Source organism: Equus quagga, chromosome 12, assembly GCF_021613505.1.
Source record: "Equus quagga isolate Etosha38 chromosome 12, UCLA_HA_Equagga_1.0, whole genome shotgun sequence".
NCBI lineage: Eukaryota > Metazoa > Chordata > Mammalia > Perissodactyla > Equidae > Equus > Equus quagga.
In genome coordinates this window covers 41,467,164-41,493,400 of record NC_060278.1, presented here as the reverse complement: position 1 = coordinate 41,493,400, position 26,237 = coordinate 41,467,164, and the positions used below count along the sequence as shown (strand labels likewise).

Below are 26,237 nucleotides of genomic sequence, written 5' to 3'. Positions count from 1 at the left end.
CAACCATCACCATTATCTAATTCCAAAACATTTCATCACCCCAAAAAGAAACCCCTGCACCCCTTAGCATTATTCCCCTTTCCTCCGCTCCCTCCAGCCCCTGGAAACCATTAATTTACTTTCTGTTTCTGTGGATTTGGCTATTTCACACATTTCACTTAAATGGAATCCTACAATATGTGGTCCTTTGTGTCTGGTTTCTTTCATTCAACATAACGTCTTCCAGGTGCATCCAGAAGGTAGTTTTAATCAATACTTCATTCTTTTTTATTTGCCTAAATCAAGTATTACTATGATTATTGAAAACGATGATATTCGAATTACATCGTTCTATCTACACTTATTAGGCAACATTATTTTTATCACTTATTTTACCATTTATCATATTTTATCAGGAAGCTCTTCAAGAAAACTACACAGGTGAATTTTAATAGACATGGTTCCCCCGCCCTCAAGTCGTTTCCAATCTTAGATAAACGGCCTACAGAGATCCCCTTTCCAGGAGTGTACATGATCGTCCCTCATTTCCACTTGAACAAACAGCAATGTGTTCCTCTGTCTCCGCCTGTCACCCCATTGGCTCCGCCCCCTCCTCCAGGTGCCCCCGCCGCCCCCGGCGGCTCAAGAGGAGGAAGTGACGCACCGGAAGTGTCCCTGTTCCCCTTGCAGTGGGGGAAGGAATCAAACCCCCAAGATGGCGGCGTCGTCGGAGGAGCGGATGGCTGAGGAAGGAGGCGGCGGCCACGGCGAGGGCGGCTCCTCCTCGGCCGTCGGCTCTGCTCAGCGCCTGCCTCCCCCGCCCCCACCGCAGCCCCCGCAGCCGGGGTCCCAGGCGCCCCCAGCCCCGGCGCTGGCTCCGGACCAGCTGCCTCAAAACAACACGCTGGTGGCGCTGCCCATCGTAGCCATCGAGAACATCCTCAGCTTTATGTCCTACGACGAAATTAGCCAGCTCCGCCTGGTGAGGCCCCCGCGGGACCCCCGCCGCCCTCTCCGCCGGGCCGAGGTCTGGGGAGGGACGGAGAGGGGGCGCGTTCCCCGGGGAGGGAGACCCCCGCGAGCGCCCGCCGGCGCCGGAGCACGTCCCTCCCGCCCCGAAGTCTCTCTCGGCGCCAGTCCGCGGGGCTTGTCCCCCTCCCGCCCTTCCAGTCGGGGCTGGGGGTGACTGCCCGAGGCCACTCGGCCTTGGGGGGCTCCGTGCCCCCGGCCCGGAAGCGGGGCCGTGGGCGGGGAGGTCGCGGGAGTTGGGCTTCCCACCTGCGCCCGGCCGGAGCGGGCACAGGAGGGGGCTGGCCGCCGCCTTTGGATCTGTCACCTTGCAGCCCAGGCCGGGCTGGGGGAGAAAACTCCGAAGCAGGCGAAACGGTCCCGGCCAGCTTTGGGTTGTCTGCCAGGATAACGTATTGTCCCCTCAACCAGCCAAGTTTCCTTGTTGGAGAGGACAACGTAAGGCTGGTCAGTTACCCCCAAACCCGGTAGGGGTTCTGAGGAATTGGAGCACGTCTGCGTAGCCCCGACCCCGGCGCCCCAGAGTGGACCCATGAAGTGGGGCCCTGAGAAATTACCTGTCCGGCTTCGCCTCGCCCCTGACCCTTCGCACCCAGAGGGAAGGTGCCCCTTGACACCGTGGCTCCTGGACGCGGTTGTTTTCTTTCTTGCAATTCATTTTCAAACTACTCTAATGGTTTACGCCCACCCGCCAGCTCCAGGAGAGGTTTTAGAGCTTAAAATCAGTAGAGTCAGTGATTTATTTAAAAAAAAAAAACGTCATTGGGGTTTTGCTTCACCCCAGAGGTTTGCCGGCAGGTTTGATGTCTTAGTTCGCGCAGGTGTTTTGCTTCCTTTCAGTGAATTTGTAAGTGGTGAGGAAATTGAAGGAGGTGGACATTTTGAAGTGATTGCAAACCGACTCTGTGTAGAAGCTGAATCTGTGGTCAGAATTGTTTGTAAGAGGACAAAGACATATTTCTGAATGTGCTGTGGAGAGCATTTCTTGTTCATCAATATACCATATTTTAGGTTTGCCCCTCCAGTTTAAAACTGATCATAATTGCATTTTGGAAAGGAGCTCACACTTATTTTTTAAAGAAAGCTTGTGAATATTAATTCAAACCGATGACAGGTTTTTTTTCTCACTCAACACAACAGTTCAACCCTGCCGGTCTGCGGGGATGGAAATGCTTCATTTGAAAAGTGATGTTTCTAAATGGATGGGCCCTGAATTTCCAAATCATGTCACCCTAGAATTTCACGTAGGATCTTAAATATTTCTTCACGCTTCTATACAGGATGGTGTTTGATCAAGATTTGTGCTATACATTCGTGATGTCTGCAAGTTGGGCATAACGTTTGATTGAATTGAGCCTTTCAGCCAGACAATGGCTTTGTAAAGCTTGGAATGTCCACAGTTGTCTTTTATAAGTGTTGAGGAAAACTGTGGGTTTTTTGTTCATTCATTAGTCGTTTTACTTTTTTAAAAATTAAGAACATTTTTAAACGGGGGGAACTAGCCTATCCTAGGGGACAGAGTTAAAACACATCCCATAGTTCAATAAATGACATCTCATTCAAGTGAAATATTCTTAATTTTTAAGCATTTATCTATTCTAGGCTTTTAAGGATACAAATTTGGAGTTCCAAACAAAGATTTTTCATAAAGAGTCCCTTACCACCGCACCAACCCCCTTCTCCAAGATTCTATAGCCAGTTTGCTATGGCGCAGACAGTTTTTTTCCTCTCCTTCAGTCACTATTCTCTGATTCTTCTCTTTACTTAAGGTTAATGGATAATTTTTAGATTAAATGGATATCTTTGTGGGGATTTGGAGATGTCTTTGGTTTTAGAGTCGTTGGTTTGGTATCGTAAGTTAGAATTCAGGTGATATTAGAAGAGGAAGGTGTTCCTTCTTGCCACTAGATGTCAGCATTAACTTAATTATGATCTGTTTATGAATTTGGCAGTCGAGTGGCAGTTCCTGGCAGGTGCTTTATATGCCTCTTCTATATAAGTGGCCATTAATACTTAAAGAATTGTTTGCCAAAAAAATCAAGGAACTTTAGTATGTATGCTGCTATCTGGTGTAGAAATGACATAGTCCCTTTTATTGTAAGTATTTTTTGGAGTGGAATTAAGGCTGGATGTGTTTGGAAGAGTATGATATTAATTGAGAACAGAATTAGTTTCCATAAAGCTAAATGTTGACTTTGTGGTGGCTGATGAGCGAGCTGATATATTTTCAGATGTCTGGTTTTTTCTTCCTTCCCAATTTACTTGCCTTATTAGCACCTCAATCATAATTATTGTTAGCACCTAAATTAGAGGACAGGTCCACAATCCATGTACTTGTTACTATGTATTTTCTTTAAAAGATTTGCTCCAAGTTGAAATTGCTAAAATGACATTTTTCAATTATTTGTGCAGTTTAGTTGATGATAGCCTTTGCTTCCTGCCGCCATAAATAATTGAAATTTGACTCTTCAGTCCAGTTATTTCCAAGGGACTATCCAAATGCCTTATTAACTTTTTTTCTGCCATTGTCTATTGCTCCAAAAACGTACCCAGAGCCTGGAGATCCTGGTTACACAGAAATAGTTCTTTAAATATTTAACTCCAATGTACTTAAAATTATTTAGCTGAACACAACTTTTGAAATGACAAAACATGTACTTTGAGTTGTTTTTCTGGTGAATCAGGCAGTTTGTGCTGATGTAGCATTAGACTGTTTGCCTAAACCCCCTTGACAAGTATGAGGGTTTCTGAAACAAGTGGCAAAGGTTAAGAAGGGAGGTCCTACCCCTAGTTAGGGAGCAGATCAAAGCAAGCTTTGAAGGTATAACTGACTCATGAGTACAATGTTCACTCACTGAAAAACGAGTATGGAAGGCTTTTTAAAAGATGTTTTAGGGGCCAGCCCGGTGGTGTAGTGGTTGAGTTTGCACTCTTCACTCTGGTGGCCTTGGGTTCACAGGGTTGGATCCTGGGCACAGACCTACACAGGGCTCATCAAGCCATGCTGTGGCAGTGTCCCACATGCAAAGTGGAGGAAGATTGGGACAGATGTTAGCTCAGGGACAATCTTCCTCACCATAAACAAAAGATGCTTTAGAGAGGTCCTATCAGATTTTTTCCTGTGGGATTCTAGTGGAACTCCTTTAAATTTAATGGAATCCTATTAGTGGTTCAGGACATAAATTTGACTGAAGGTTAAATTCAGAAGTCTTGCTTATTTGGAATGAAATTTTCCAGTCAGTAACAAAATAAGTGAATACATGCTTTCATCTCAAGATCTTTCTCTAGAGCACTGTACCTAGTTAAATCTGTTACCCATTTATAGTTCCTTTCACAGCTTTTCTTCAGATGTGTTAGAAAGTTTCAGTTATAGAGAGGGTTGATTGGTAGGAAATATGAAGGAAAATGAGAAACCATTCCTTTCTTTTTTAATAGGAAATCTGTCTTCCTCATATCTCTTGCTCTGTACCAGTGGTTCTCAAATTTTTTTGTCCTAGGGCACCTTTACACTCTTAAAAGTTATTGAGGACTCTAAGAGCTTACCTTAGAAAATTCTCGAAAACACAAGAATACATAGTACGTATTTCACGAGCCGTCAGAACAATATCACCATATGTCGTGTTGCCTCTGGAAAACTCCACTGGATGTTGTGAGACGAGTGAAAATGGCAAATAACATCTTAGTATTATGAAAATAGTTTGCCCTAGCAGACCGTCAAAAGGGTGTTGGGGGGCCAGCCTGGTGGCGCAGTGGTTAAGTGCGCACGTTCCGCTTCTTGGCGGCTCAGGGTTCGCTGGTGCGGATCCCGGGTGCAGACATGGCACCGCTTGGCAAATGCCATGCTGTGGTAGGTGTCCCATGGATAAAGTAGAGGAAGATGGGCATGGATGTTAGCTCAGGGCCAGTCTTCCTCAGCAAAAAGAGGATTGGCAGTAGTTAGCCCAGGGCTAATCTTCCTCAAAAAAAAAAAAAAGGGGGGTCTTGGGAACCTCAGGGGCCCCTAGATCACACTTTGAGAACCAAAGTGCTCAAAGTTGCTGCTGTCTATTGCTGTATTATAGAGAATACACTCTCTATATTGCTGAGTTTGTTTTTTCCCCACCATCTCATTGTCAGGTTGTTGATTTTATTAATGGGTACTTAAGTACAGGTGACAAGATAATATCTTGGGGACAATTCATTCTTCCTGCAGATTCTAGTCTCAAGGTGAAGGGGTTCAATCAGTAACCCTGTTCACAGTCTCTTCACTGGGACAGAACGCACACACCTTCCTTGAGCACACTTACACAGCACCTGGATAACAGATGCAAAGACTGTGAATGCAAGAGTGTTGAGATTGGTCAGGAAAGGCCTCCTCAAGATAATGAGTTTTTATCCAGTCAGTAAGGTGGAAGAACATGCTCGGCAGAAAAGAATGATGTATAACGTAATGCAGTAATTGGAGATCGGTGACTGCTTAGAGGGCTGAAGATGGGATTGAATTGGGATATGTGAAGTTTGAGATGTCGTAGATTAGTGGTCACACTCCCCGCCTACTTTCCACCTTTCGTATTGCACAGACCAGTCAAGTTTAAGAAACTGTTTATGAGAACCTTCAGGGTTGACGGTGTTTGGTAGGGAAAGTAAGTAAGGATGTTAAAAAACCAAAAGTTCCATCTCTTGTCATCATCCTCATTTCATATAAGAGACCTGATGCCCCTGTACTCCCTGGTATACTGAGTAGCATAGATTCTTACAGTATTGGGGCGGGTGCTATCTTCGAGGGATGGCCTATGCATGTAAATGCAATTTCATGATTTTTGAGAGTAGGAGTAAAAGATAACCTTGGATAGAGGTTTCTTCCAACCCCCTACATCTAGCATCTTGCACTGCAGATTGATTAAAACTGGCATTGAGGGGCTGGCCCCGAGGCCGAGTGGTTAAGTCTGCGCGCTCCACTGCAGGCGGCTCAGTGTTTCGTTGGTTCGAATCCTGGGCGCGGACATGGCACTGCTCATCAAACCACGCTGAGGCGGCGTCCCACATGCCACAACTAGAAGGACCCACAACGAAGAATATACAACTATGTACGGGGGGTGCTTTGGGGAGGAAAAGGAAAAAAAACAAAATCTTTAAAAAAAAAATTAATTAATTAAAAAAAAAAACCCCGGCATTGAGCTGTTTGGTTTCTCAGACATCTTAGGCCTGTCCAGTCACATGCTCTTTCCTCTGCCTACAGCCTCGCCTTTGTTTCCCTCTCATAGAAAATATCTGTACATTCAAGACACACCCGAAGTGTTAGTAGCTCAGTAAAGCCTTCTGTGGTTCTTCTCTGAACTTTCCCGTTGCATCATTATTGCACTTATATGTTATATTGGAATTATCTTTGGAAGGGCCTGTTTTCCACTAAATTTAAGCTCCACATATCCTTTCATCACAAATCCTGATGGCCTTAGTCTGTGGTACAATATAAGTAGTCAGTATTTGTTGAATAAATGAAATAGTTTTTAAAACATTTCACTCTTCTGAGTAAACAGCAGAAAGTATGTCATTGTGAAATAAAAGCATTTTCTGTATAAATTATAATATTATTGAAAAATCACTTGCTTAATATTTACCCCCAACAGAGGGGATTGGAAAATTTTTAATAATTTAAAGTTTTTGTTCACCCAGAATGTCTTAAACATTCTACAAGACCATTTTAAGAAGCTAGGTGGCTAAAAAAAGTGCTCTTGATAAGAATAAAAATTGATAAGGTAATCTGAAGCTAGTGTGTAATTAATAAGAATAGCCATTTATAGTAGTGCCTCAGGCTCCTTCATTATAATCAGTACTCAGTTCCTGCATTAATGAGGAGAATAATGATAAAGATAATAAAAAACTGCGAATAATCAGAAAGGCTTTTCTCTTTGGCTTTTAGGATACGTTATAGAAGTCCTGGGAACAGACTTCCCAATTGTTTTGCTCAGGCTAATATTAAAATTATATTTATAATGAATATTTATTTTATCCCACACACATGTTATGACATTATATATAATGTCATTTTGCCCCTAAATACTTATATAATCACAATATCTTCACTTCCAAAGGATTTAACATTTCATTTTATATTCACATTTCTCTCAATTGTCCCGAAAATATCCTTTATAGCTGGGGGTGGGGGTAAGGGTCTTGAATCTAATAAAACAGTCTCTTTAATCTAGAACATTCCCCCCACTTTTTTCACTCTTTCACACAGTTGACTTTTGAGGAGTCCAGCCAGATGGCTTGTAAAATGTTCCCCAGCGCAGATTCGTGTGATTGTGCCCTCGTGATTCACTTCTGGCTTTGAACTTTGATGGGAAGATCTTGGTCCAGCTCCATCTCTCTGAATTTTAGTAGTGTGGTGAGAGCCCTGAATGTCCTTGAAATCCCGTATTGCCTCAGGAATCCTGCTTTCTAGACTGGTGCCAACACTTTCTGTGTTGAGATCCTAATCAGTTGAGATAATTAAGATAATTATTTCAATCTATATAGCTGCAGATTACTAAATTTAAGACACTAATTTGAAGACCTGGATTCTTAGTTTCACTTTTGCCACTGAATAGCTAGATGACCTTGCACAAATGACATAATATCTTAAAGCCCCAGTCTTCCCACTGTAAAAAGAAAGCATAGGTTCTGGTGTCTAAGTTCCTTTCAGTTCAAAGGTCATTAACAAGCAGCCTAATCTTTGGATATAGCTTCTGGATTAATTGGAGAAAAACATCAAGTGTTTGATGCATTTGAGAACTATAGAGCACTAAATGAGCACATAAAAAATATAGTTCTGTTACAATATTTCCTTGATTCTATAACATTTTTTGAAATCAGAATGCATCTTGATCAACTTGTATGTATATTATTGTGGCAGTGCTTTTTTTTTCCAGAAGAGTTTTTATTAAATTGATAACGTCTTATAGTTTCTACGGCATCTTGAATAAAACCAAGAAGTCTAGCATACAAGCCATCTAAGACATCTAAGAAAGAAATGCTTCACTTATAATTGTAGGGCATCATACATTGTAAAACTATTCCAACATCAAATATTAAAATATGAAAAAATGTGTATCTTAGAATCAACTAAGATTTGATATTAAAGATTAAGTTTAATAGGTAAATTGTGAGTTTCACAAATGTATGGCATATGTGTCTTCATTGTTAAGAAGGGCCATGGTGGCACAAGAATTCGAAAAAGATGTCTAAAGAAACACAAGTGAAGAGAATTTTTTGTTACTGACCACTTACGTTGGAAATGATGAAAAAGATAAACATGGCATTTTTAAATCCTTAAGTAATTAACAAAGAAAAACCACATCTGTTCTCTCACACTAGAACAGCAGGTAACAGTGGGGCCCAAGCTAAATTTCTTCATTCTAGACTGATTTATTCCATTAGCTCTCTTTTGTTTTTATAGTGTATTTTTGCTAATTTCTAAATGCACTGATGGTTTTTGACATAGTCATCATCTTTGTCTCTTAGATTCCAGAATTTTATTCTACTGTCTTGGGTAAATTGCCAAATTACTAGGATTTTTGTTTAGTTGTAATAGGGAAATAAAAAAATTTTCCTTTAGCCTTGGGAAATTATTAAAATACTCATAAATATAGAGCTAGACTTTAAATGAGATAATTTTGTGTTGCAAGTTAGCATCCATTGTCTGCAGTTATCGTTAAACTGCTTACCTTTGGGAAAATCAGTGTTTCTGTTTTCCAGAGGTCACTTTGCTTCTTTCTGAGTCCTGAGCAAAAGATAGAGGATCTCTCGTGTCTGTGTTTTTGTGCTATTGGTCCATCAGTGCTTACTGAACGTGAAAGGAAGAGTACCACATTAAATACTGCTCTCTTCTTACAATATTGACTAGCGCTTAAAATATTTTTGACTTTGGCTTTTGTGGTGCTGTTCTAATTTGTCTGTCTTTGTGACCTCTTATTTTCTGGTCTTTTTACCAGCTTTTAACTTAAATGTCAGCTGAGCCTCTGTTTTTAAGCCTTTATTTTCTTACCTCACACTTCTTCCTTTGGGGGTTCATCTACAGTGATTTCAGCTATCCACACATGAGATTTCCAGAACCGTAACTTTAGCACTAATATTATAGTTGCTTACAGAAATCGATGAGTTAACTGTCCCAATACTAGATCTTTCAGAAACCGGGTGGTCTTTTTAAAGTTATTTCTCAATCCTATCTGATTTCCCTGCTCAAAATGTGGGAGATTTTATTTCTCCCAACTTTGCCTACACATCAGATCTAACTTCAGAAGTAGTTTGCTTGCTCATGGCTTATTCATTCCACATTTTGTGCTTCTGCATATGCCACCACCTCTGACTTAGCAGGCCTTGCCCTCTCTTCCTTCGAAGCCTAATTCAAATCTTGTATCATCTGAAGTCTTCCCTGGTTGACCTTAATGGTTATTAATTCGTCTTCTCGTCACCCAGTCAGCACTCAGATCCTCATAATAGTCAGCACTCAAATATTCCACTGAGTTTCTAGATTATTAAAAGACAGCTGATTCCTAGGAGTTAACTAGATTCAGTGCAGCAAAATTCGTGTATAATAAAATAACTTAGACAGTACCTTAGAAACTATTACAGTAATAACTGACCTTAATTTTTTTCTTTGAAATTTATTGCTGCTAAAATATTATTTCTAATATTTCATCTCAGAAGTAGAGGTTTTAGAGTCCACAAAGACAAGAAGTGTTTTTCTACAAGATTGTCCCTCACATCAAATAGTTTTAACAACAAAAAATCGTTTTTACCACCCCTAATTTTGTTCTCCAAAGGTACCACTTTCAAGTCTTTGAGCAGCTTTTCTTTTCTTTGATGTCATCTGTTCGCTTTGTATTACGAAAGATGAAACTTGAGTCTGCTCTGTTCGCCTTCATCACACATACAGATAGACGCCCACTTCTTTTCTTCCTCCAATAACACAATAAAAGCTTCTTTTTTCCTCACATAAAGTTCAGTACTGGTGTTTGTGACAATGTGATTATTCAGAATTGGGGTACTGGTTCTCAAAGTGTGATCCAGGGATCCCAGAGGGGTTCCCAAGACCCTTTCAGGGAGTCTGTAAGAGCTGAAATATTTTTATTATAGCACTAAAATGTTATTTTCATTTTTAACAAGTATGTAGTGGAGCTTTCCAGTAGCTATGTGACACGTGATGGATGTCATACTGATAGCTGATGAAATATGTGCTTGTGACTTGTGTTTTCTAGAATTTTCTAAGGAAAGAATACCTCAGTAGATTGAGTGCAGCAGCATATATGAGGATTCACTTCTGTTCTATTAAACCACAAATCAAAGAGATTTGTAAAAATGTAACTCACTAAATATTTTGTTTTAGAGAAGTTACTTTTTCTTAAAAAGTTATATTAAAATGTATTAGTTTTACTAGTTATTTTTTCAGTATATGCTGAACAAATGTTAACTGATTTAGTTTAGTTAGAAATAGATTCTCCTATATTTTAAAATATCATTTATTAGGAATTACTCTTAGTATTTAAAATTTGTTGTTTTAATTTATTTTGAAATTGAAAACAACTGTTTTCCTTAATACCTTTCATTTGGCATGCTGTGATTTAGGAAGGATCTAGTATTTAATATTAGACTGTTTAAGCCTTCATAAACTTCAACCTAGTTTGCCAGAATTTTTGTCCGTATATTCTCAGGATAAAGCAAACTTATATCAAGGGTTTCATCAAGATTTCATTTCAACAAGTATTTGACAAGCATTTGTGCTTGGATGCTTGCCATGAGAGGTCGAGGCACAAGACAGCTGCTGTCTGATTGATGGGGCCTCGATACAGAGTTATCTCAGTGTTTTGCCTTTCAGCATCCACACCTCTATGGTGAGAATTAGCTGGTTCAGGTGGATTTTCAGGTTGATGATTCTGAGTCACTGCAAAATCTCAGAGATCAAAGAACAAACAGATTTTGTGCACTAGATTCCATTAAGGTAAGAAAGATGCTGGGATATCTCAGAAATAGAACTAAGTATATAGAGCAAAGTTTTCGAGTTGGTACTAAGTTAAAATTTATTCAACATAATTTTTACCAAGGGATTTAGCATGTATTGTTTCATTTAATCCTAACGAAATTCCTCTGAGTTAGATACTATCCACAGTTTACAGACGGCTGGCTCAGGCTTTCAAATGGTAGCTGACTTGCTCAAGGATGCATAAAGGTTAGACTCAAATTTAGGTGTTCTGACTTTTGATCCTGTACTTTCCCTGTATAAAAACACCATTTTCCTTAAGGATTCAGAATAGTTGAGTTCTGCTGCATATGTTAAGATATTTTGGAGGATATGACAGTAGTGTAGACTAACTTTCTATAGTTAACGCTAATCACTAGTGGAAATAAATTAGCATTCTCATTCTGGTTATAGATCATATAAACTTTGTGGGAGGTTGAAGTTAAGTTTGAGTATACATTTTTGGCTAAAGGAGAATTTCTTTGTTCCAAACCATTAAAACCTTTGAGTATGTTGTCTTACCTATCTTTAGTGCTACAGTTTCTGACCATAATAGTGGGGATGCATTCAGAACATTAAACAAATGCTTGAAGTAAAGTAGTAAATTATTGCTCCCCTACACATATGAATTTCTTAATGTGATAGTGCAAGAGTTACAAAGTATGAGGGATTCATCCACATAGATACTGATTCAGAGATTCGATGGCAAACTGAGGAATGGTACCAGCACGGAGAACTTTCAGCCATCAGTTACGAGTCTAAGTTAATTGTCTTTTATTTATTTGGTTATTGCTTTTTAAAATTCTTCTTTCTCTTCCTCTCTCCCCATAGGTTTGTAAAAGAATGGATTTGGTCTGCCAGAGAATGTTGAATCAGGGATTTCTCAAAGTAGAGAGGTACCATAATCTATGTCAGAAACAAGTTAAAGCACAACTCCCAAGGTATGTTATGGCTAGCAGTGGCAATAATTTACAGTTGGGGGTTTTGGTTTCGCTTGTTTGTTTCTTGATTTCTTTAAAGAAATCTCATTGACAGTTGACATGTTAAGTGGTTTCCAAGTTTTTGTAGCAAAGGGTACACAGATGACAGTAAGTGATTTTTACTATAGTTTGTCCACTCTCCCCGTTTCTGTTCAACATTTTACTGGAGGTTCTAGCCAGGGCAGTTAGACAAGAAAATGAAATAAAAGGCATCCAGATTGGAAAGGAAAAAGTAAAACTCTCTTTATCCACAGATGACATGATCTTGTATGTAAAGACTACACTAATTATTAGAGCTACTAAACAAGTTCAGCAGGGATACAGGATACAAGATCAATATATAAAAACCAATTGTATACCCTAACAATAAACAATCCAAAACTAAAAAAGACAACTTCATTTACAGTAGCGTCTAAAAGATTATAAAATACTTAACAAAAGGAGTGTGAGACTCGTACGCTGAAAACTGCAAGACAGTGTTAAAAATAATTAAAAAGACTGAAATGGAAAGACGTTCTGTGCTCACAGGTTGGAAGACTTCGTACTGTTAAGATGATGGTACTCCCCAAATTGATCTGTACTGTCGCTGTGGTCCATACCAAAATCTTAGTGGTCTTCTTTGCAGAGATTGATAGGCTGACCCTATAATGCCTATGGAAATACAAGACTCAGAATAATCAAAGCAGTCTTGAAAACAAAGAACAAAGTTGGTGGAGGACTACCACTTCCCAATTTCAAATCTTAGTACAAAGCTACAGTAATCAAAATAGTGTGGTACTGACTGAAGGAGAGACATAGGGATCGATGGAATAGAATTGAGAGTCCAGAAAATTAACTCTTACACTTTTAGTCAATTGATTTTCAAGGCTGCCAAGACAATTTAGTGGAGAAAGAATAATGTTTTCAAAAAATGATGCTAGAACAGCTGAGTATGCAAAAGAATGAAGTTGGACTCCTTCCTCACACCAACACAAAATTAGCTCAAAATAGATCATAGACCTAAGTGTAAATGTCACTGCTATACTATAAAACCCTTAGACAAAAACATAGCACTCATCTTCATGAATGTGGATCAGGCAGTGGTTTCTGAGGTATGACACCAAAAGCACAAATAACAAAAGGAAAAGTAGGCAAACTAGACTTCATCAAAATTTAAAACTTCTGTGCCTCAAAGGATAACATCAAGAAAGTGAAAATACAACCCACAGAATGGGAGAAAATATTTGCAGTTCATATATCTAATAAAGGACTTGTATCCAGATTGTATGAGGACCTCTTAGAACGCAACAATAAAAAGAAATAACCCAATTTAAAAGTAGGTAAAGGATTTTAATAGACGTTTCTCCAAAGAAGATATACTAAAGGCCAACAAGCACATGAAAGATGCTCAATCAACATCATTAGTTGTCAGAGCATTGAAAATCAAAACACTATGTGATACCACTTTCTACCCACTAAGATGGCTGAAACAAAAAAGACAAAAAATATTGGGAAGGATGTGGACAAATTGGAACCTTCATAGATTACTGGTGGGATTATAAAACAGTGCAGCCAATTTAGAAAACAGTTTGTTCCTCAAAAAGTTAAATATAGAGTCATGTGATGACCCAGCCGTTTCACTCCTAGGTATACACCCAAGAGAAATGAAAATATATCCACACAAAAACTTGTACATGAATGTTCACAGCAGCATTTTTCATGATAGCCAAAAAGTGGAAACAACCCAAAAGTCCATCAGCTGATGAATGGATAATCAGGATGATGGAATGTCCATATAATAGAATATTGTTTAGTAAAAAGGAATGAAGTATTGATACAGGCTACAACATGGGTGAGCCTTGAAGACTGTGCTAAGTGAAAGATAACACAAAACACCACATAACGTGCAATTCCAGTTCCCTGAAAGGTCCAGGATAGGAACATCCGTAGAAACGTAAAGTAGATTAGTGGTTGCCAGGGGCTGGAGAATGGAGTGACTGATAGTTGTAACAGGCTTTCTTTTTGTGGTAATGAAAATGTGATGAAATTAGGTAGTGGGGATGGATACACAAGTGTGAATATACCAAAACCCACTAAATTGTGTGCTTTAAAAATGAATTTTATTATGTGAATTATTTCTCAATAAAACTGTTTAAAAAGTTTATGAGCTGATTCTATGGGCAAAAACATATAGTCTCTTGTCTATATATCCATGTGTAATTCTTTCATTTATCTCTGGTTCAGATAGCCATTAGGCTTGATAGTCAAAAGAGAAGACTAATATTTGTATTAGTCTTTGGCAAGGATTTCTGGATATAGTGATTCATTTATCATTACAGTTAAATTATGACCCAGTTGTAGATTTCTAAATTAACATGTAATTGTTAGACTGTTCTCTCAAGGCATTTTGACTGGGTGACATTTTAGTCTGTGGTGGCTCTTTAATGGTTACTTTTTGTTTAATCACAGGAGAGAGTCGGAAAGGAGAAACCATTCATTAGCTCGCCATGCAGACATCCTTGCTGCTGTTGAAACAAGGCTATCACTATTAAATATGACTTTCATGAAGTATGTGGATTCCAATCTCTGTTGCTTCATCCCAGGAAAGGTAAAATAGAATTGCTTACCTAGAACAGCTGGATTGCACTATGTAAACCTTTTTTTAATGTCAGAATTGTTCCTACTCCTCAGAAATGAATTTCTGTGGGTGGATTTGTATAGCTTCTTTACAGTAACTGATATAAATATGTATCATTTATGTGATCTTTATATTTTAAGTTCTAATTATGAACTATGCAGTGGAAGTTCTACTGTTCTCTAGGGAAGCTTGTTAAGAGTTCATACTGAGGAAAAAATTCTCAGCTTTTACTCTTGGTTAAGATGCCAGACGTACAGCAATGAACAAGATAGGTATTGTCCCCGCCTTCAGGATTGTTATAATTTGGGGGACGTGGAGGAGGAGGGACAAGCTGGTTTTTGTCTTGTTGAGAAACGTTTCATGAAGACAACTTAGAAACTTCCAGATTTGACAGAATCAATAATTACTGTATAGCAGTGTCCTCAGAGCTACGCCATAGCGCTAGTTAGAAATAAGGGCATTGTGGCATACTTACTGTTACTAAATTAAGAGACCCCAGCATTTAGCATGCTCTCAAACCTTCAGGAGTATCTTGCTTCTTGAATTCGTAAATTCAGATGATACATGTCTGTATCTCTTTATATGGAAGGGGCAGAAATGGAATTAAACATTTTGCTGCCTAGTTGATACTAGCAAAAGCTTCCCTTAACACGAAACGAATTAATAACTACTAAAATTTGAACATTCTCTTTTTATTGTTTCCATAGATAATTAACATTGGCATTATTTTGTATGTACTTTCTCCATTTTCAGTTTTCTATGATGTTTGTTTTGGGGAAGAATCCTGTTTCTTATTTTATTTGAAATATTCTTTGGTATAGCTCACTTTCCTGATACTAGCCACCAGTGCTTTCGTAGCGTACTTACTGTAAAAGAGTGACCAGTTAGAAACTTCAGATTCTGATTCTTATGCCAGATTTTATCCATGTCTGACTTATAGGCCTTAACATTTAAGTTTTCCTGGAAAGTTCATTGAACTAATGTCGATTGCCCCCTATAGCCTTGTAGTTTTTAGTGCATATCTTGTTAAGAATATGAATATTTAAGAAACATCTTACAGTTTTCATAACCCCAGAGACAGTTCAGTCAGTCGTTACTAATGAGACTTGAGTAGTTTGCAGCAGTCCACATGGCCTGCAAAGCCTAAGACATTTAGCGTCTGGCCTTTGCAGAAGTTGCCAGCCTTTGTTCCGGTGGCTCAGGATCATGTGGTTGGAATGATGATATTTACTGTCTAAAGAATTGAGGTCAGATCCATCTGAGTCTTGTTTTCTTTTTTTTTGAAACCACTTGTTGACTTTTCACTTAAATTTCTAATACCAAAATAAAAGAATAAAACCAAGGTGGCAGTAATGGAGAATGTCTTCCATTTTCAAAATGCACTAGGTCCCCTTGGGCATTTGTTCTGGATGGCTCCTTAACTGAGCCTTTACCTTGCCCGCAATAGAAGTGCAGTGGAACGGAATATTGTACCTACCTTGACTTTATAATATAGATGTCTACCTATCCCTTTTTCTTGTCACTGCTCTCAGCTTATATTTATGAACTACTTTCTAATTCCCAGAGCACTTCATGTACACTGTCTCATTTACTTGTCGTCTCAGCATGTGAGGCAAACAGAACAAGTATTACCGTTCCTGTTTCACTGACAGGAAAACTGGGGCCTAGGGAACTGAAGTGACTGGGCAAAAGCTCTGCTCGAGTGCTCTGATTTCTCAACTGTGTTCTTTGCTGTTTTCTTCCATTTTTCTTTAATAGTCCCCAGTTCTTCACAAGAACTTATCCTAAGTTCTTTTTCTCCTGCATACCTGAACTTGACTGGAAAAACAAGCCTAAAAAAAACAGAAATAATTTTTGTTTTTATTATCACACTTAATTCAGTTTGGATTATTTTGTTTCTTAAAAATGCCATCTTTATAGCTTATATTTTGCCTAAAAACACTATGTGTATACTCAGAATATTACTTTTTGTGTTTATATAGCTGATACTTTTTAGTTTACTTAAACTAAAACTGAACTGCTAACTTCACACAGTTTGCAGTATTTGGGTGGTTCTATGATCATTCACTTTTTGTACTTCTCCTTGAACTTTTCACATTCTACCTTCAGAACATAAGGATGTGGCATTTAATTTCCACGTGCGTAAGTGAGGACATTCAAGAAAATAATTTTCTTTTGTTTTAACATATAATCTTGATTTGGTATATGATTTCTATGGTAGGTTATTCTTGTTTTCCCCAAGATAGTGCTCCTGGGTTATGCTTAAAATAAAAGTTCAGGAGCTTTTATATTTTCTAAGTGAATTCCTTTTTGTGGTTTTCTATAGAATTTATCCATTTTGTTAAAATTCAGATCTACAGTAAGCATTTCATATCATAAATTACTTTTCACAAATTACTTAAGTGAATCTTGGTAATATCATTATTGTAGTTTAAATTAGATTGCCTGGTATGTACCAAAATTTGGGGCCTTTTAATTAATAGTTGGAAAAAGAATTTTTTTAATTATTTTCTGAAAGGGCAATCACATTTACTCTTAAAATTAAATGGTAGGTTAACGATGGCAAATTGAATACGTGTTTACCTCTGATTCCTCGCAAAATTTCACTCATACAGTAAATGTGCTAATTTTAAAAAGGAAAACAAGACCCCTGAGAATGAGTCAGGAGAGGAGATGTCAGCAACATAATTTTGGAAGCTGGAAAGGAGATGAACGAGTGGTAACTGAGTTAGCAGAACTGAGACAGTTCAATCGTAAATGGCAGTGGGGAAAGCTGAGAGGCTCCCAGTCTGTACAGCTGAACCTCAGAAAGCTCCAAGCACCTCTGAAAGTGGGGCTCGGACAGGAGGGTTGGTTGAGAGTGTATATTTAAGACGGATTTAAACCTACAGGTCCCCCTCCAACTGCAGACGAGCTAAGTCATTGCCTCCTACTCAGCGCAGACCTGGGTCTCATTCACTGGAGGGGTTCAAAAGGCCTCTTGACAGGGAGACCACACTGACAACAAGGCATTCAGAGCAAAGCTGTCTAAAGAATTCAGACTGGTTGCGAGTTTGCACTATTATCTATGGCAGGAATCAGCAGACTTTTTCTGTAAAGAGCCAAATAGTAACTATTTTTGGCATTGCAGGCTGCGCGGGCTCTGTCAGAACTGCTCAACTCTGAGAAGGAGCTATGGACAACATGTGGTAAATGAATGGTGCGCTTGTGTTCCAATAAAACCTTTTTTTACAAAAACAGGCGCAGGTCAAATAGGGCCGTAGTTGCCCACCCTGACCACTACAGTGATATTCCGTTCGTCTTCTCTGAGAACTAAGAGGTTATAGATTGTTAGCTTACTCCTATGTACATTTCTCAAATCTTAGGACGTATAGAAGTCAAACTTTTTACAGTAAGTTCATGGTCAGTATCAGCAATTCACACATACCGAAGCACACGTGTGAGCAGAGGCCAACCAGCCATCCTGGGAGCTAGAATAACGGAAAAAGACATAGATAGTCCCTGCTCTTGATTGTTGCTAGGGACCCTGCTCACCCTTTTGTGCTTATTGAAACACAGTGGCTCCCCAAAATCGTGGTATTCACGGGGTAAATGATTATGCAAGGTCATGAAGCTAGATTGCCCTGAACAAACTTAGAATCTACATATTAGGTGGTGTCGGTTTGTTTTTAATGTCTTGAGGGGAAAAAACTGGTGGTGGTGCACTTTTTAATTCCTTTTTTTCTTTTTTTGGTAACTTGCCTTGATACAATTTCATATTTACACAAAAATTGCAAGAGTAGTGCAAGGAACTCCCATATGTCTTTTATCCTGATTCAGCAATTATTTACCTTTTGTGCTCTTTGCTTTTATGCTCTATATATGCATTTTATTTTTTCTCAACCATTTGAAAATAAGTTGGAGCTATTATAACCCTATGTTCTTAAATATTTCAGTGTATTCCCTAAGAACTGGGACAGTCTCTTAATACAGATATCAAAATCAGGAAGTTTAACATTGACACAATGCACTTAACTAATCGACAATCCATATTCAAATTTCATCACTTATCCCAATAATTTACTCTTCCTAACTAGTCCAGAATCCAATCCAGGATCGTGCGTGGACTTCTTAATCTTCTTTAATGTGGAATAGTTCCATATGCTTTCTTTGTATTTCTTGATCTTCACATTTTTGAAGAGCATAGGTCAGTTATTTTGAGGAATATCCCTTAATTTTTAAATTAAATAAAAGAGGTAGAAGGGAAAGTTAAGGAAATCTCACGTATAACAAAAAGACAAAGAAGGAAAATGAGAACATATTAGGTTCAGTATTCTAATAGGAGCTTTATTTGCTAAACAGTAAGTTAAACAAGATAGAAATTCTCTTTAGAGTGAACTGCATATGTTAGAAATGGGATAGTTGCGCACATTTGGTTTGTACCATACTTTTTTAAAACTTAAAAATATTTTTCATAACTATTATTTTATTATCTCAAGCCTGGATAGGATTCAGTGTGTGTCATATTATTTGCAAGGTGTACAAACAGCCATTAAAAGCGACCAGCCTGAGGCCTCTGATCTTCCCACTGGACTCCAGACTCATACCATTACATTCTTGCTGCTAAAGGAGTTTTCAGAAAGTGATTAAACCTACTCAGAATATGAAATATTTTGAAAATTGAGTAAATACTCTGCTTTCTTACTATGTGCCTCTAAAGCCACTGCAGCCACTGATTGAATGGTAGAAGCAGTATGGTTCTAACATGCTGTGTCCTTTTCTTCATCTTGTCCTTTGCTTATAACTTTTGGACAGAGGAGGGAGAAGATTTTAATTTTATTGAAAACATGGATTATCCCACATGACTAATCTTTATATAGCGAGATGTGAAAATGTTGCTTTCCCTAATGGAAGACTAGAGCAATTGGTAAGAGTCACACTATATTTATAAAACTAAATACAGTAAAGAATATTTCACAAATTAGCTGATGGATGTAATTTAGTATCAATTAGTAATCTCTGTGGGATATTTTGGTAGGAGATTCATTCTGAAGAGTAAGGGTTATGGAAGAGGATTAACTGCGTAATTTATGCTTTTTTGAAGTCCTAGAATAAATGCATGGTAGGTAATTGTACTACATACATGCTGATTTTCTATGCTGTCGCCTGTCCATCCACATCATCCATCCACTGAGCTCCACTCTTTCTTTAGCCAGGTGCCCTCCTCCTGCTCCACCTTTCCTTACCCTTTGAAATTCTACTTATTTCTCATTGCCAAGTCCTTCCTTACGTCTCCTTGATTCTCTCAAACAGAGCTTTTCTCTCTACTTTCCTTTTTTCCACACAGCACTTTGCTTATACATTGAACATATTACCATTTGAGCTATGCTTTTCTGTTTGTGGGTCTTTCACTGAGTCATCTTGCATTGGATAAGATCTCTGTCTTATTCATGCTTGAATCATTACAGCAGTCATTTCTAGTCCAGCTCAAACATACTGTAAATAATCTTCTGTCTACCAGTATTTATGAACACAAACATAATATAAATAGATCCATTAATAAAGCTGTGGATATTACATTAAACATATAAGTACTCTCTCAAGTATTATATATTTTTTAAAATCCCTTTCAATAGAAATTCTGTTAACTGTGACTTTTATGTTCAAAACAAAATCTGGCCACTAAAAATCATATCTTGTATTGAATTTAATCCTGTGGCTTGCCCCGAAACAGTTGTATTTAGATATGTCAGTATAACATTTGACCATCCTTATCATTCATTTAACAGACATTTATTGAGTATCTGCCATGTGCCAGACACTGCTAGGCTTGGGGATCTGCCAGTGAAACTAGCTATGATCTCTTCTCTCATTGAGCTTACTATATTATGGGGAAGACAGAAATTAACAGAAAGATACACTTGCAATTTGTAATGTGTATTCTGAAGGGAAAATGAAGGATTCAATGGAGATATTAACATAATTTAAACTGGAAGAGGGATCAGAAAAGACTACTCTGAGAAAATGAAATGTTACTGAGACCTCAAGCATGAGTAAGGAATTTGGGGTTGGAGAAGGTGGGGGAGATATGCAGGGAGAACATTCCAGAAAAAGGATCATAATGTGCAAAAGCCCTGGGACAAAAAAGGGAGAGAGGGCTTGATTTAGATCAAAGAACTAATGGTTACTTTATATCCAGAGATGCAACATACTAGCTTTGAGGACAACATAAAGTAATACTGGAGCGTTGCAGTGCTTTTCTTATTTATAACGTACATATAAAACTTTGATAAACACAAAACTATGGATCAGTTAATATCCTAGCATTAGCACATAGCATCTCAGTCAGTATGAAGGACCTTTATTTATTTATTTATTTTTTGTTGGGAAAGATTCGCCCTGAGCTAACATCTGTTGCCAATCTTCCTCTTTTTTTTTCGGTTCCCCAAGCCCTCAGTACATGGTTGTATATGCTAGTTGTAAGTCATTCTGTTTTTCTATGTGAGCGGCTGCCATAGCATAGCAACTGACAGACAGCAAACCTGGATCACTGAAGCAGTGAGCGCTGAACTTTAACCACTAGGCCATCAGGGCTGGCTCTTTTTTTTTCCTCCCCAAAGCCCCAGTACATAGTTGTATATCCTAGTTGTAAGTACTTCTGGTTCTTCTATGTGAGATACCACTACAGCATGGCTACTGACAGACAGCTGGTATGTTTCTGTGACTAGGAACCGAACCCAGGCCACCAAAGTGGAATGCTTTAACCACTGGGCCATCAGGGCTGGCTCTAAAGGACCTTTAGAAGAAAAATACTGTATTCCTACTTCAGCTTTTATTTTTATTAATCAGTTCTTAATTGTGTATAAATATTAAATCTTTCAAAGCTTTGAGCTTCCATAAATAGATATAGATAGCATATTTCTAGCTGTCCAACTCCTTAAACAGGCCAAGCTGACTCTGACCTTGGAGCCATTGCCATTATTAGTCCTGCCCAAAACGCTCTTCTCCCCAGATCATCAAGTGACTAGTTCCTCCTCATCTCTCACTGTTACCTTAATTATGTCAGAGAAGCTTTTCCTGACCACCTGTCTCATGCTATTCCCTCCTTCTCCACTAGTAACTATTGCAGTTTCCTCTTTTTCCCTCGTGGCACTATTTTAAATTATTTTATTATTTGTTTACTTTAGCTTTATGAGAATAAGAATCTTGTCAGCCAGTTCACTGTTTTTACCCCAATGTGTTGAAAAAGGACACGTACATAGTAAGAACTCAATAAATACTTGGATAATGTTTATCCTACATGTTAGGATATGCTCACATAATTAAATTGTAAGCCCAAGGGAAGGTACTCTTTTTCTTTTTTTTAAAATATGTGTAATTGTTCCTAACAGGGTAGTTCAGTAAGTTATTATTGAAAAAATGTTATCTTCTTCTAAAATGAGTTCATAATCTAGTAGTAATGCCAAAAATAAATGTATCACTAACCATTAGCTCCTTGGGATTCTGCCTTTGACTGTCTTATTCTGCATCTTCTCACTTGGCCCTCTTAGGCCATTGGCTACTGAGGCCTCCCCGTCATCTGCACTTTCTCTCCTGAACTCCTACCTTGTATCTCCTGCTGCCTGCTGGCTGGTATCACCTGCATGTCCCATGGAATTCAAGACCAGCATAACTCATCTCCCGTTACATTTGCCTCCATGTACACCACCTCAGCCCAAGCCAATTCCTGTTCACAGCTCCAGGCTCACAGATGTGGCCTCTGCAGTGAAGTCTTCTGGGATTCACGATCGGGACACATCCTGACTGTTAATTTTGCTGACATTCATTAGGCACACGTGATGCTGGACTGAGAAAGATCATCTCATTGCACTGAGCATCTGGAAACTGTTAAGGACTGTCACTTGTCCTGGCGCCATCCTGCAAGATTATGTGTTTCTCTAGTAGTACTCAGCAGCCTGAGTGAAGGAGAAGAGAAGGTAGATTCCAGGGCTGTTCCAGAGACGGGTACTGGCTAGATAATGCAGTAGGAGGAGTGAATGGGATTCAAGGTGACTTGAGACATTTTGGTGACACAACGGTTTGGTTGATTAACCCACAATTCTTGTGAGGGTACAGACCCTTTGGAATAGATGTCATCCAGACCTTCAGAGATGTGAATTAGCATCTTGAGGTCTATGCTGAAGCCATGGGCAGTATTAAGGATCACATCACAGGGACGAAAGCTGAGGGCAGAAAGGCCTAAGGAAGGTTCGGTTACCGTTGTAGCAGGGGAATTAGGAGCTCTTCCTAATTGTCAGAACTTCGTTTCTTCTCTACGTGTGCTATGCCTTGCGTTTCCCCATTGCAGTTATCATTAAAATGAAAAAGGATCTCTTGATACCCTTTGGTGATAGCAAGAAAGCGGGAGCTGAGGAGACCTCATTGCAATCCATAGCAAGTTTTTGCGAAAGAAAACTTCAAGGGACAGAGCCCGTGGTGGCGTGTGAAAGAGAGCAGGCGATCAGGCTGAGTCCCCGGGCTGTGGCAGGCAGATTCGGGCTAGCGTGGAGTGGGTTTGGAGGCCGGAAGAATGTGGCTGTGGCTTATGCCCTACCTCTGCCCCTGCTCACACCCAGGATTTAATTTCTTAGTATAGTCCTCTCGTTTCTTTATATATCCCTCTTTGTGTCACTTATTTACACATCTGTCTCCTCAATTATACTGTGATTTTCTTTAGGGCAGGAGCTATATTTTATTCATCCTGATTCTTAGGCTCAGCACAGTACCTGATACAGAAAAGATGCTTAAATGGTATGAAATATAAAGTATTATAACAAGCCCCTTAAAGCCGTGAGTTACAGATGGTAATGTTATCAATGGCCAGTACATCAGTTAAATGGCCCTGTGGGTCTTTACAGGACTCACAAAACAAGCAGTCACTTCTCTCCCTATTTAACTATTTTCTTTGGGGAAAAAATCAGAAGTGGTAATGAGAGCTCATTTTTTTAGGTGATCGATGAGATTTATCGTGTGTTGAGATATGTCAATTCTACCAGAGCCCCTCAGCGAGCTCACGAAGTCCTTCAGGAGTTGAGGGACATTTCCTCCATGGCCATGGAGTACTTTGATGAGAAGATCGTTCCGATTCTGAAGAGGAAGTTGCCGGGATCAGATGTGTCTGGGAGACTCATGGGCTCCCCTCCAGGTAGCTCTCGTTTGTTAATCACATGGTCGTTTTCTAATAACCTTCCTCCATCGTTTCGTAACTGGCTTTTTCCCCACTTAACTGTCTGTCTTGAACTTTTCTCTGTCTGTAAATATGTATCTGCAACGTCGTTTTTAATGACAACTTGGATCATAGACCATAACCTGCGTAACTGATCCACTACTCTTAAGTACATTCGTCTCTGGTTTTCCGTTATTTAAACTGCACGCTGAAGAACACACTTGTGGCTAGATCTGTGCACATATCCACAACTGTTGACTTAGAGTGAATTTATCAGAGTTCGACTGCTAGGTGAAAAGCTACGTATATATGTGTTTCTTATGTTTCTGACTAGTTAATATTCATTATGCTAAAGCAGAATTAAACATACCAGATAAAACCCCAGAAATTCTTCAAAGAAATATCCAGTTAATTATTTCAGCCCCAGAGCTTCTGGCTGCTACTTTAAAAGACAGGGTGCGTAAGGCTATTTTGAACACTGTGGGTTCTCTTGTGGTAGCTGTTTTGCAAAAGTATATTGGGTCCTAGAGATTTGTGCCCTTCTCTACCGAAAGCCTAACTTGTTCAGTGTCTTCACCCCTTGCAAATATGTTAAATCAGGAAATAAACTTTAGTGAAACGTTTTGTTTTGTTCGACTTACTTAGCTCCCTGGAGTAGTCAGTGGGGTCTCTGAGTGGCTCTCTAATGTAATAATAAAGCCTGCAGTATCTCAGCATTTATTTCTGTCATTGAGTACCTGTTATGCGCACAGCACTGTTCTGTGGCCTGTGGAGACTGAAAAGAAGCGTAATACGTGCTGTCTGCTCTCAAGGGTCTGACAATTCAAAAGGCGGGACACATCCAGCCTCAAAGGTGAACTATCGTGGGCAGGAGAAATATTTTAAAGGTGTGTCCTAATGCCAAATGAGTAGCAGAGACAGATCTTCTTAAGGAAGATCAGATCATTGTGGGCTGGTCTGATTGAAACTTCACAAGAGGTAAGAATTATTCTGAGCTTTGATGTGTTAGTGGAAGTTGGATAAAAATAAGCAGAGAGAGAAGGAAGAATGCATCAGTCACGGAAAAATTCTGGTTATTTAGAGGTACAAGGAGAAAATTAGCATGATGGGTTTGGAGGATGAACTGATCCAGCTGGTCCTTTTAGAAAACCTTCAGGAGATAAGGTTTATAAAAAAAAAGTAGGTTATTAGTTTAAAATAGTGATTTTTATGCCCATGTTACATTCTGTTATTCCTAAAACAAAATAGTTCCAAAGCCTTCCTATACCACGTCAGAAATTCTTCCTGATCATCATGTGGATATAATCCACTTTTTGCTGCCATCCCTCTTATTTTGCTAAAGTCGAAGCTTTTGCATATAACTAAGTGCAGAGAGAACTTAAGAACATGGTAGGTCTATACTTCTAACTTGAATGTTTATGTTTGCTTGTGTGAAATAAGATGGAAACTAATTATATTCTAATTTTACTACTTGTATTTTCTTATTAGGTCCTAAAAATGTTTTATAATGAAGTATTACTGGTAGTGAGACATTGTAAGTGCTTAACCGACCATTTTTAATTATTTCTCCACAGTTCCAGGACCTTCTGCAGCCCTGACAACAATGCAGCTCTTCTCTAAGCAAAACCCGTCAAGACAAGAGGTTACCAAGCTCCAGCAGCAGGTCAAGACAAATGGTGCTGGAGTGACTGTTCTCAGGAGGGAGATTTCTGAGCTTCGCACCAAAGTGCAAGAGCAGCAGAAACAGCTTCAAGACCAGGACCAGAAACTGCTAGAGCAGACCCAGATCATAGGGGAACAGAACGCGCGGTTGGCAGAGCTGGAACGGAAACTACGAGAAGTGATGGAAAGTGCAGTAGGAAACTCCTCAGGGTCTGGGCAGAATGAAGAGTCTCCTCGGAAACGAAAAAAGGCCGCAGAAGCCATAGACTCTCTGAGGAAATCGAAACGTCTCCGGAACAGAAAGTAGACTGGAACGTGGCTCTAGCTCCAGAGGAAGGCCCGGCTTAGTGGCTTCAGCAGTTATGCATATCAGGATGCCACAAGCAACACGGTGTCCTGTAGGCTTCTAGGCTTTCAGAACACAACTTAAACTTGAACTCTCATGGTTGGGACATTCTTTTCCTGCTTCTCCTGGTTGAACTGATGCACAGAATCTTTTTACTTTGCAATAGATTTGTACTAACCAGACCTGTTCTATCATGTTTTGAGGAGTTAACTTTTTTTCTGTGCAGATAATGTTTAAAGTAAGTTTATTTGTCTCTGCATATATGCACATTACATAAGGATCTTAAATCAGTCTTGACAGACTAGAAGTTAAGTTGAATACAGAAAATGTCCTGTTCACTTGAAAGAAAAGACCTACTTTTTAAATGGACAGTATCTTGTTTTAAAAAACAAATGTTGACTTTTTGTTATAAGTGACCTTTGTCTGGAATGTCTGAGAAGTAGTAAATGCTTTTTGGTATTGAA

At 39.1% G+C, this 26,237-nt stretch overlaps 2 protein-coding genes across 2 annotated transcripts in view; one reads left to right on the top strand and one right to left on the bottom strand.

Annotated features, from left to right (window-relative positions):
• Positions 1–688: 688 nt before the first annotated feature.
• On the top strand, positions 689–26,237 carry FBXO28 (F-box protein 28). The gene is made up of 5 exons (XM_046677951.1): positions 689–961; positions 11,816–11,925; positions 14,413–14,551; positions 23,549–23,744; positions 25,340–26,237. The coding sequence occupies exons 1-5, from the start codon at positions 695–697 to the stop codon at positions 25,732–25,734; spliced, it is 1,107 nt and encodes a 368-aa protein (XP_046533907.1). The 5' UTR covers positions 689–694; the 3' UTR covers positions 25,735–26,237.
• LOC124248121 (uncharacterized) overlaps positions 6,112–26,237 on the bottom strand; it is a 59,235-nt gene continuing 39,109 nt past the window's right edge. Inside the window, exons 2-4 of the mRNA XM_046677953.1 lie at positions 12,491–12,615; positions 8,694–8,812; positions 6,112–7,462 (exon numbers count right to left, since the gene is read on the bottom strand). Coding sequence (XP_046533909.1) covers positions 7,190–7,462; positions 8,694–8,812; positions 12,491–12,615 — 517 coding nt within the window. The 3' untranslated portion in view covers positions 6,112–7,189. The remainder of the gene's footprint in view (positions 7,463–8,693; positions 8,813–12,490; positions 12,616–26,237) is intronic.

Coding starts and splice junctions, on each gene's coding strand:
- FBXO28 (XM_046677951.1), top strand. CDS start 695: ATGGCGGCGTCGTCGGAGGAGCGGATGGCTGAGGAAGGAGGCGGCGGC. Junction 14,552..23,548: donor GTTGCTTCATCCCAGGAAAG/GTAAAATAGAAT, acceptor TCATTTTTTTAG/GTGATCGATGAGATTTATCG. Junction 23,745..25,339: donor ACTCATGGGCTCCCCTCCAG/GTAGCTCTCGTT, acceptor ATTTCTCCACAG/TTCCAGGACCTTCTGCAGCC.